The sequence below is a fragment of the Mus caroli genome, unplaced genomic scaffold (genome assembly GCF_978045245.1).
Source record: "Mus caroli unplaced genomic scaffold, Mus_caroli_1 scaffold_20, whole genome shotgun sequence".
Lineage (NCBI taxonomy): Eukaryota > Metazoa > Chordata > Mammalia > Rodentia > Muridae > Mus > Mus caroli.
Genome location: NW_028227275.1, coordinates 44,370,219 through 44,382,471, shown reverse-complemented (window position 1 = coordinate 44,382,471; position 12,253 = coordinate 44,370,219). Strand labels below are relative to the sequence as shown.

The 12,253-nt window shown below is 38.1% G+C and overlaps 1 protein-coding gene across 3 annotated transcripts in view; it reads right to left on the bottom strand.

The window, feature by feature from the left end:
- Vps13a (vacuolar protein sorting 13 homolog A) overlaps positions 1-12,253 on the bottom strand; it is a 173,855-nt gene that overhangs the window by 149,603 nt on the left and 11,999 nt on the right. For all 3 annotated transcript variants that reach the window (XM_021151796.2, XM_021151798.3, XM_021151797.2), the window contains exons 2-5: positions 10,306-10,349; positions 5,956-5,998; positions 3,756-3,851; positions 3,401-3,502 (exon numbers count right to left, since the gene is read on the bottom strand). In XM_021151796.2, coding sequence (XP_021007455.1) covers positions 3,401-3,502; positions 3,756-3,851; positions 5,956-5,998; positions 10,306-10,349 — 285 coding nt within the window. The remainder of the gene's footprint in view (positions 1-3,400; positions 3,503-3,755; positions 3,852-5,955; positions 5,999-10,305; positions 10,350-12,253) is intronic.

Sequence of the window (12,253 nt, the reverse complement as noted above, 5' to 3'; positions counted from 1 at the left end):
AGGCATCATCAGTGTTTTAAATAGAACTAAATATTAGTATTTTGGACCTAATAAATTCTCATTAAACATGGTCAATATTGTATGAATTTCCATTTTTCAGTAAGGCATCATTAAGGAAAAAAATAAAGGAAAAGAAAACAAACAAAAATGGTAAATCCACGAGGCCAGAAGAAGGTGAAAGACTTGGGGAAAAGCAACAAAAAAGAAGATGGCTTCAGCCAAACTGAAAAAGAAATTTAAATCGTAAACAACCCAGGATGGTGTTGTCATTGAAACGGAAGATAGTTTAAAACCAGGACAACGAAAGATTCAGGGACTATAAATCACACTAAACAAAATGGCCATCTGGGAGTGTCCTTAATGGGAAGGGGTATTACAGAACTCAGTGTAGGGCTAGAGAGATGGCTCTGGTTAAGAGCACTGGCTGCTGTTTCAGGTTGAATTCCCAGACCCACAAGGTGGAGTAACTGCACTTGCCCCCCTTCTGACATACCCAGACACCATGCATGCAAATGTTGCACACGTACTTTTCGACAAAACACCCCTACATGTAAAATAAAATTATAATTAAAATTACTTTAAATAATTAGTTTAAGATCTGTATGATAGCCGGGCAGTGGTGGTGCACACTCCCAGCACCTGGGAGGCAGAGGCAGGCGGATTTCTGAGTTTGAGGCCAGCATGGTCGGTCTACAGAGTGAGTTCCAGAACAGCCAGTTTCAAGACAGACAGACAAACCCTGTCTCAAAAAAAAAAAAAAAAAAATCATTCTGATAAGCAGTCAAATGTGTAGGATTCCCCTTCGCCCAGCCCGGCAGAGGAGAGGCAGAGAGGCAGAGAGGCAGAGAGGCAGAGAGGCAGAGAGGCAGAGAGGCAGAGAGGCAGAGAGGCAGAGAGGCAGAGAGGCAGAGAGGCAGAGAGGCAGAGAGGCAGAGAGGCAGAGAGGCAGAGATGCAGAGAGGCAGAGAGGCAGAGGCACAGAGAGGCAGAGAGGCAGAGAGGCAGAGGCAGAGAGGCAGAGAGGCAGAGAGGCAGAGAGGCAGAGAGGCAGAGAGGCAGAGAGGCAGAGGCAGAGGCAGAGAGGCAGAGAGGCAGAGGCAGAGAGGCAGAGAGGCAGAGAGGCAGAGAGGCAGAGAGGCAGAGAGGCAGAGATGCAGAGAGGCAGAGAGGCAGAGGCACAGAGAGGCAGAGAGGCAGAGAGGCAGAGGCAGAGAGGCAGAGAGGCAGAGAGGCAGAGAGGCAGAGAGGCAGAGAGGCAGAGAGGCAGAGATGCAGAGAGGCAGAGAGGCAGAGAGGCAGAGATGCAGAGAGGCAGAGAGGCAGAGGCACAGAGAGGCAGAGAGGCAGAGGCAGAGAGGCAGAGAGGCAGAGAGGCAGAGGCAGAGAGGCAGAGAGGCAGAGGCAGAGAGGCAGAGAGGCAGAGAGGCAGAGAGGCAGAGAGGCAGAGAGGCAGAGAGGCAGAGAGGCAGAGAGGCAGAGAGGCAGAGAGGCAGAGAGGCAGAGGCAGAGGCAGAGAGGCAGAGAGGCAGAGGCAGAGAGGCAGAGAGGCAGAGAGGCAGAGATGCAGAGAGGCAGAGAGGCAGAGAGGCAGAGGCAGAGAGGCAGAGAGGCAGAGATGCAGAGAGGCAGAGAGGCAGAGAGGCAGAGATGCAGAGAGGCAGAGAGGCAGAGGCAGAGAGGCAGAGAGGCAGAGGCAGAGAGGCAGAGAGGCAGAGAGGCAGAGGCAGAGAGGCAGAGAGGCAGAGAGGCAGAGAGGCAGAGAGGCAGAGAGGCAGAGAGGCAGAGAGGCAGAGAGGCAGAGAGGCAGAGAGGCAGAGAGGCAGAGAGGCAGAGAGGCAGAGAGGCAGAGAGGCAGAGGCAGAGAGGCAGAGAGGCAGAGAGGCAGAGAGGCAGAGAGGCAGAGAGGCAGAGAGGCAGAGAGGCAGAGAGGCAGAGAGGCAGAGGCAGGCAAATCTTTTTGAGTTCCAGACCAGCCAGACATATGCAGCAAAACCCTGCCTCACCATATACAAACAATCATACAAACAAACAAACAAACAAACAAACAAAGTGTTACTAGAGCAGAATATCTGCCTCGGTAGTAAACATTTACAACACTTGGTCGACTGTCACAGTCAACATAAAAGAAAGTGTGTACACATTAAGATAAGCAGCCTAATGTAGCTGTGAGCTCACATCCTAGTCATGTAATAAGGTACTTCTCTAGGGAATGGCTAAAGGGATGGATACAAACTTGGTTTTTAACAAACTTGGTTTTTATAAAGTATTGAGTCTTATCGTACTATGTTATTTTTAAATCTGTGTGTGCATGTGCGTGTGTATGTATTATCTTGACAAAGTAATTTTCAAAGGAAAAGGTCTAGCAGACTTAGGAAAGGGAGGACTAGGGAAATGGATGACTACAAAGAATATGAGAGAAATATGTCAAAGAAAGTAGAATAACATGTGATATTCCCACAGATTATGTTAAGTTTCCATTGATGTTTGCCAAGAGGTAAAATATGAATTATTGGGAGTTTATTTTAGTTTTTACTAAGGACAAAACACACAAACAAACAAACAACCTCATAGTCAGATAGAGGCCAGACACCTGCAACTAAGGAGACAAACACAAGACCACTATGAATCCAAGGAAAACCAGGGATACTTGCTGGATTCCAGGCCAGGCTAGGCCATACAGCAAGGCCTTTCTCTCATTAAGAAAAAATTAATAATAAATTTTTAAAAAGCAGCACCCTTTTCTTCCCTCAGAAAAATAACATAAATCAGAATATTGTAGGAATATTTAACTCATCATTTATACAATCTTAAAATATGTAGCTATTCAATGAAGAACAATGTTGAAGAAAAGCAGATGAGTGGAAAAATTTTATGATTTAAAATAAGAATTGGATATAGTATATTTATAAGCTAAGAGGAAAGACCTACAAAGGAAAGATGTGAGAATAAAGATATAGAAAGTCCCTAGTGATAGTAACAAAGGCATAGTTGAAAAAATTAGGTTTCTATGGGACTCCCCTTCCACTGATGATCAATGGACTGTCATGAGTCATTGACCTACAATGAACTGAGGGGGGGATAGATTAAGGCAAACATAAACACATTTAAGGACTAAGTATATTCAAGACTAATCAATATAAGGGGGATATAAAGACAAAGGCTAGAAAGGTAATAAGATGTGCTTGGTAAACTTACTAATATTAAAAACTGACTTTATCCTCACAATTATTTGCCCTAAATTTTGTAAGGTAAAATTTCGGCATATGTAACAAAACACACAAAACATGTAACTTTCCAGGTAATAAGATTGTTTCCTGCTTGTAACATAATCTCAATACATCCAGCCAAAAACAATATGCTAATATAATAAATATTTACTACCAGTTTATTGATATTTTACCTTTATCAAATACTTTCTGTTTTGCTTTTTCTATTCTTTTTAGTTCCTGTTGCTTTGCTTCCATGAGTTGCTTTTCTTCTTTGATAGGATCATACTGTATTCCTATAAAAATCATGTAAAATATTCAATGACTTCAAATTTAAATATACTCAATTCCAAAAATCAACATTGAAAATAATATGAAAAAAATCTACTGATAATTAAAACAAACAAACAAAAAAGCAATTCAATCGGAACCAACAAATCCTAAATTGAGATGCTAAAATCTTCACCAAGAGTTCTTAGAACAAAAATATAAAATATAACAATTTTTCCATCTAAAAATAATCTAAATTATAAATTTCAAATGACTTACTAGAAGAAGGCACTATGAGTAAAAAAATTTCTTCCAAAACAGCTTCAACTGGTTGAGTATAAAGGTTTTTCCATGGAATTTTAAGTTTAAGACTACCTACATTAAAATAATAAAGACAAGAATATTGTTCATTCAACATACATCTACCAATCGATTACTATAAAGCATTAGAAGAAATCTTTGAAAGTTATGGAGAACAAGCAATAGTGTCAGAGGAAGCATACAATCCTATAAAATTAACTGTACTTTTATACAACTAACTTAGAAATGGGTACTTTTTCATTCAACAAATATATCAGGGAATATACTGTGGCATATACAACAATAAATACAAAAATAAAGTACTAGGAACACAATAAAAGCAACATATACAAATGAAATATATTATTAAAGGATGGCACATACTATGAGAAATATATACAATTAACATCTTAATTGATTCTGTTTGTCTAGTGAACTTTCTATTTCTAGTATCTGAAAATTAACTTCTTGTGAGCTTTTAAAAAGGGAAAAAACAAGCTCTTAATAAAATGGGTTTATCTACTGTTCTTCTATATATGTATAAACATAAACATATATTTTGTTTTATACAGTTTTTCATGATGATGTTGGAATTAACCCTGCGATGATTAATACTGATTATCAACTTGACAGGATTTGCAACCACCTATGAAACAAGCCTCTGAGAATGTCCATAAGATAATTTCCAAAGGAAATTAGCAGAGGAGGAAAAACATTATAAAGGCAAGCAATACAATCTCAAGGTCTAGAATCCCACACTGAGAAAGGAGGAGAAAGAGAACTGAACACAGCATTCCTTTCCTCTTCCTGACTACTGACAAAATGCGACAGGCGTGTCATTCTCCTGCTGTCACCCCTTGTATGTCATGATGATCTGCACCCTCAAACCAACCAACCCAAGCCTTCCTTCCCTCTGGTGCTTCTGTCAGGCACTCTGTCACTGCAATGAGAAACAGAACTACTCAGGCTCTCAACCTCTCTTGGTATATTTTAAATTTTTTGTTGAATTGAGGTTACACTGACATACACTAAAATTCAAAAATCATCAATGTAAAACAAGTAACTTCTGGCAAATGTTTAAAAACAACATATAACACATTTATTTATAAGGCTGTTTTACAATATAGTATGAATATTCCACCCAAGTATATAGTCCTTAGATTACTGTGTTGCAGTAAATGAAATCAAATCAACTTGAATTACAAAAAATCCTTACACTATGGTTACAAGCCTTCAAAACAAAAGAAAATTACCAGCCTGCACTATCAGAAACAGCCAATAACTAACATGTCAGAAGGAAAATAACTGCTGCTATTTTCTACTTCTTAACTATGCTAAACTCTCATTAAAGGAACAAGACAATTTACATTCTAACAATGACAAAAGTTTTCGGTGGTATATAGTCTAATAGTAACGGTAAGTACAATATACAAAGTTGGGAAGACAGCCATCCCAATAGTTTTATGTAAGTTTCTCAGATACTCTCACAGCATAACACTATATAAATCCAACTACAGGAACTAAAAAAAATAACACTAAACTGAAAGTTCCAACTTAAGACACTATGATCTCAATCAACCTCTCTGACATTTAAATAAATGCACAAGAGAACAAGCTAGGGATCCTACCAGACAGTTTTACTAAACATGTTAAATTTTTACATTTAGTTTATGCTCTACCAATACATGAACTACTAAGTTCATTCTTTATCTGATTTAAATTCATACTTTAGTAAATTACAAACATAGGTAAAGTAACCCAAAACAAAACAAACAAACAAAGAAAAAAGCACTTTATTTTCTAGAATAAAAAACCTGGAAATTCTTTACAGCACAATCAAGCTCATTTGGTCCTGGATAGTGTCTATGTGATCCAAACCTGGATGTTGTGCACTTTGAACTTATCCAATAATACCAAGCTAACTAGTCAGAAACACAGAAATGGACATAGTTCCTTAAGGTCTGTTGCATACTGCTTTGACTCTCAACTCAACATTAAGATCCACTAAAATGAGCAATTATTGTTCAAATACTGCATACACCAAGTTCTACATAAAAGCATACAAATTTATTTTCAATTAATGCTCATAAACATTAGGAAAACCACAATTCAGCAACAACAGGTTTTTTATTTACACTGTATGCCCACCAAGAACACCCCAAGGATAAATACTGCTTACCTATATGACCAACTTTAACTTTGAATGGTACATCCAATTCATGCTATAAAGAAAAGTAAATTTATCAAAAAAAATTATCCATATAATTCAAAAATAGAGATAATTATTTTCTTCCTAAAATTACCTCAAGATATTTTAGTTACCTTACATATTCTTTACCTTCAGTATTCATTTAAATGTAATATTTTAATAACCAAAAGCCTCTCTTTCCAAAGTAAATGGCTAAATATATACTTAAGTAGTAACAAACAGAAGAGCTTTTATATAGATTAAGGCTTGATTTCCCTAAATTGGCATTTTACAAAATAATAATTTCACAATTGTTTCTCCTACTCATTGGGAGAACAGTTCTAACAATAATCGGTGCTGGGGAACATGGGTAGCAAACAGTAAAAATAAAAAGTAGAATCTCTGAACTATACAATACATAAAACTCAGCATGGATCAAAACTAAACACAAGAACTAAAGCTTTATATTTAAAGGAAAATACAAAAAAATCTTTATGGAAATGATAACAAGAACATAAGCAATGTAAAAAGGATGAATTGTCCTTCATCAAATTAAAAATATTTATATATCAAAGAACACTATCAATAGATTAGCCAAATATCAGAAGAGGGGAAATGCTGTAAATCAAGAAGCTGATCAGGTATCATTATGCAGAATGAAAGAGCTCAAAAACTTTAATCACACCAACAAAACCTCATTTTTAAGATGCCAGGCTGGGGCCTGGAACTCATAGATTCTTGGGCCTCTGCGCCCTGAGTGCTGAGACTGAAGGATTGAGCTACCAACCTTGTTTTTGAAGACAGGTTCACAACATAGCTCTAGCTGGCCTGGAAAATTCCAGGTAGTACAGACTAGCTTCATTCACTAATGCTGGGATTTTAGGTGGAAACCACTCAGTCGCAAGGAGGGGGAAAGAGAAGGAAAAGGAGGAGGGAGGAGAGGGGGGGGGGAGGAGGAAGAAGAGGAGGAGGAGGAGGAAGAGGAGGAAGATTGATGGTGATGGTCAGGATGGTGATCTCTTCAGTATTAAAATAGGAAAACAAAGTAATCTTTCCTCCAAATTTTTTTTTTAATATACAGCTTAGAAAAACATTGTAGTCAGCCCCTAACAAAGTATAACCTATCTGTTTAAATATATTCATGAAGATTTCCTGATTAAAAAAGATCTCATGAAGAAATGGATATTAAATGAACATTTATAGTTTTTAGCTCACCATGAGAAATATGAAAAATTGTTATCTCTAACAGGATGATTTGTTATTTTTTCTTCTTCTCTTGCCATGTTTGTAGCCACATTCAGTATTTGGAGCAAATATACCTTTGCATAGAGAGTTAGGAAGACTGGGAAAGTTTGTAGAGATTCTAGTAGCCTCTCTATAGAGGCTATTCTTAGCAACCTCTCTACATAGAGGTAGTATATTCTTTTTTTTTTTTTTTTCCCAAGACAGGGTTTCTCTGTGTAGCCCTGGCTGTCCTGGAACTCATTCTGTAGACCAGGCTGGCCTCGAACTCAGAAATCCACCTACCTCTGCCTCCCAGGTGCTGGGATTAAAGGCATGCGCCACTGCGCCCAGCAAGGTAGTATATTCTGACTATTGGTGAATACATCCTGCATCACAAGACAAGGGTGTAACTGGCCAAATAAATAACGCTGACTACTCAAGTGAGGCCACCTCTTGATGATGTTGGTGAGTGTCCTGATCACTACCTATTGTGTTATGATAAAATGGCCGGCTATATCTGACTTTACAAACACAGAGTATAAGGAAGAGCAGATGTTTTTATTGTGCTATATAGTCATTTTTAAGCCTTTATAGTTACCATTGTGTTAAGTCCTTTACGAAAAATAGGTATCCAGAAATGGCATTTCAGCAAAAACACTGGGCAACTTTGCATTGTAATGTGTGGGTAAATGATATGTTTCAGTTACTAGGAAATCATAAAGTCTTCTAAAGAGAAAGTTTTAGAATTCTACTAGAGATCAACATGAATTTCACTTTGGCTCATTCTCATTTAGTTATTTACTGTGTGACTCTACATGGGACTTTTAAATTACAAATATTTTATACTGTGATATCAATATTAATAGGTAATTGTGAGTATGAACAAGAAAAGTTGTGGCTTAACAGCGATGTGTTTGTATATCACGTTGACAAGTGGTCAGTTATACTGGTTAGTTTTCTGTTAGCTTGACACAAGCTAGAGTTACCTGAGAGAAGGGAACCCCAACTGAGAAAATGCCTCCACAAGACTGGGCTGTAGGCAAACAGTTTTTGTTTGTTTGTTTGTTTGTTTGTTTGTTTGTTTGTTTTAATGAGTGACTGATGGGGGAGTTTTTAGCCTGTTGTGGGTGGTGCCATTATTGGGTTGGTGGTCCCGGGTCCTATAAGAAAGCAGGCCCGAGCAGGCCAAGCCATCGGAGGAGTCCAGTAGTCAGCACTACTCCATGGACTTGGCTCCCACATCCAGGTGCCTGCCCTATCTGAGTTCCTGCCCTGACTTCCTTCAATAGTGAACAATAATGTGGAAGTTTAAGCCAAAGTTGCTTTGGGTCCTGGAGCTTTAATACGCCAATAGTAACCCAACCTAGGACACTCACAGATGAGGAAAACATTTGACTACACAGAAGGCAAAGAAATAATCTTATTATCATGAAAATTAGCATATTTAGTTTTAACACATGATCAATATTGATTCCTCAGCACACAACAGAACACTCACTAGTAGTATTTGAATAATTGTGAACTGCAACATGTTATTTGAAAAACTTAAGTTAAATTTTGGTGCATAGTAGTTGTAAATGATTTCACATTTAATTAGCAAAATGCAATGAAATATACTATAATTGAAACATAAATTAAAAATAGCGGTAGAAAACTGTATATATTTCACATTTTGTTTAGAGAATAAAATTTCTTTTTTAAAAACTGCTCTAACTAAATAAAGCTAAATCAAAGCTTAACCCAAAGCTATACTATAATTTTAAATCATTGTCCTAAGTTTGTTTAAATCCTAGCAAATTCTATTATTGTTGATCACATAGAACTCTGTGAGCAGGTTTAAATAAATTTTATATTCTATTTTTTAAAACAAAGGCAAACTGGGTATGTTGGCTAATGCCTTTAATCCCAGCGCTTGGAAGGGAAAGGCAGGGAAATCTCTAAGTTCAACACCAGCCTGGCATAGTGAGTGCCAAGCCAGCAAAGAGAACATAGTGAGAGCATCTGAAACATAGACACACACAAAGGATTTAAATAGAGATCTCTTCAAAGAACATAGGCAGACAGGAACAAGTATGTGAGAAGATGCTCAACATCACTAGCTATTCAGAAAATAGTAATTACCTGAGAACTGCTCATCAAGAAAGACATCAAGATACCACTTCATATCTACTAAGATAGTGGTTAACTCGTAAAATACAAAGTAATTTTTCCAAGATTTGAGAAATGTCAAAAATTGAGAACTTGCTAGGAAGGGAATGTAAAGTGGTTCAGCTGCTGCAAGAAAAACCCTTGGGTCATTCTGGGAAAAGCTAAGTGTATTAGAAAAGCCAAACACTCACTCAAGTATATACTCAAAAATCTGAAAGCAGACCCTTAAAGATCTATGTGAGCATAAGCAAGTATCTGCTGCAGCTCCACTTGAAACAACCCAAAGCAGAAACAACCTAAGTGTTCATCAAAAGCTAGAGGGAAAAAAAATAAGGCTGAATGGAAACCCAAAAAGGTGACATAGAGGGAGACTATTAGGTCGTAAAAAGAAATGGCACCATGCTACAAGTTGGATGACCCAAGAAAACATACAACAATGTGCGAATATGACATGGTATCATTTGGATGAAGTAAATTTGTAGGGATGGAAGACAAAGTTTAGAAAATTATTTAATGAGTATAGTAGCAGTGTACAATGACGAAATATCCCCAAGGCCAGTGGAAATCAAGAACAGAAGTTATTATTCAATACTTAGAGTTTCTCTTGGCAATGTGAAAGAGTTGTGAAAACAGACGCTGGAAGAGTTGCAAAAGATTGTGAATACAGTTCACATCACAGAGTTTAATATACTTCATGTTATATGTTAAATAAACCAGATGACAAGTTAAACTCTACACAGTAATACTACATGGAGAGAAATAAATAGAAATATTTTAAATGAGAAAGCAGTACATTCAGTTTCTATCTTTTACGATTTAAAGACCTACTTTGCAAATTCACATTTTATAAAAACAACTTTCAAAATCTTTTTCATAGTTAAGTAATTTTTTTATGGTGGCATGTTAAATTAGAAATAAGTGTAGCAATTAAATGCACTAATATCATAAATTTCCATAAGCAAGACATACCAATGCATTTTCTTTAATTACAAGGTTCTTGAGGGCCACAGCTCCTTTAAAGAAAAAAAGAAAGAAAATAATATATTCAAATGTATTACATTTTTAAATTAAATGTTTCATTTTAAATATGACACCAGAGGTAAAAATGTATATAATTAAAAAAAAAAACAGTTATTTATTTTGACCAGTTCATGTTCATTCTTCTGCCTAACCTAAGAAGGTCTGACAGGAAAATCCTTGCCCACCACTAGCCTAGACACAAAATACCCCAGATGCCATTTATCTGTCTCAAGGGGGAAAAGCAGAAAGCAATAGGGTAGGATACCTGATGCCCTCCTCTCTCCTCTGAGTTCACACACACACTCACACAAACACACAGAGAAAAAGATACACACATGTGCACAATATGCACTCACACAAAGCTATGACAAAATGAGAACACAAAACTACTCTCTCTCACTTTAATTACACACAAATGGTTTAGCAGGAAGGAAACATTTCTAAATGTTCTAAGTAGCAAGTGTGAGACCAGTGTGAGCGAGCTGCACAGGCTGGGACAGTGCTTAGTGGTAGAGCACTTGCTCAACATGTACAACTCCCGGGCTCAATGCTCTGCAACAGACTAAATTGGCAGAATGGATTCAAGAAAACAGAAAAACAGCATCTAACAATAATCTGTAAGTGACTCTCTCTGCCTCGTAAGGGCACACAATAAGCTAAAAAGCCAAATCACAGGAAAAGAAATTCCAACCAGATAACCAACCACAAAGACAAGTGAGGGATATGGTATGATTCAGCAATTCTATTTGTAAGAATTTCCCCAGTTATCTGAACGCATGGATGAAAGAGAAATATTCACATTCCTACCGCATTATTCTAAAGGCAAGAGCAACTCATGTATTCATCAACAACTGGAGGGAAAAACAAAACACAGACACACAGACACACAGACACACACACAAGACAATATTTATTTTAAAAAAATGAGTTGAGGGCATGGTGGTGCACACCTTTAATCCCAGCACTTGGGAGGCAGAGGCAGGTGGATTTCTGAGTTCAAGGCCAGCCTGGTCTACAGAGTGAGTTCCAGGACAGCCAGGGCTACACAGAGAAACCCTGTCTCGAAAAACCAAAACCAAAACCAAAAAAAAAAAAAAAGAGTTGAATTCATGCTACAACGGGGATGAACTACAAGACCACACTGTTAGATGAAAGAAGCCAGCAAAAGCAGAACAAATACAATCTCTATCATGGTTTGGAGATAGTAGAGTATGAGTAATTACTGCTTAGTGGGTACAGGGTTTGACTTTTGTTCTACAGATAAATAGTTCAATGCTATAACATATTGTGAATTTAGTGATGGTTACATGTTGAGGGAGCTTCAACCAGGGATACCTCAAGCATGTAGACAGCAGGAATTGGCTGCCCTCCCCCCCCTTCTCCCAACCTAGTGCCATAAAGCTGGCTCCCCAATCACAAACCCTATTTAGAATTTACTACCCTGACAGTTATCAGACTTCACTCCTTGTTTGACCTTATAAGGCCTCCCTCTACCCATCCCACCCTCAGCCCCTGAAGATGCAGATGAAGCACCTTCCAACATCCCTTCTCTGGCCAATGTTACAGAGGCACAAAAACCTTGCCCGAGACCCTGCAACCTCCCCAGAGGCACAAAGACCATCCTCCACCCCCCACCCCCACACCACCGTCCCCAGGTCTGTTAATTACCTGCACACTCATTGTGGAGATCCTGCACTGCACTGACCCATACCTGGCTAAACTTGCCTCACTCAGGTCCAAGAATTGGATACGGGGTGCAGTAAAGAACATAAACATTGTGCCAGCACCATTTGTTGAAAATGCTGTCTTTTTTCCACTGGGTGGTTTTAGCTCCCTTGTCAAAGATCAAGTGACCATAGGTGTGTGGGTTCATCTCTGGGTCTTCAATTCTATTCCA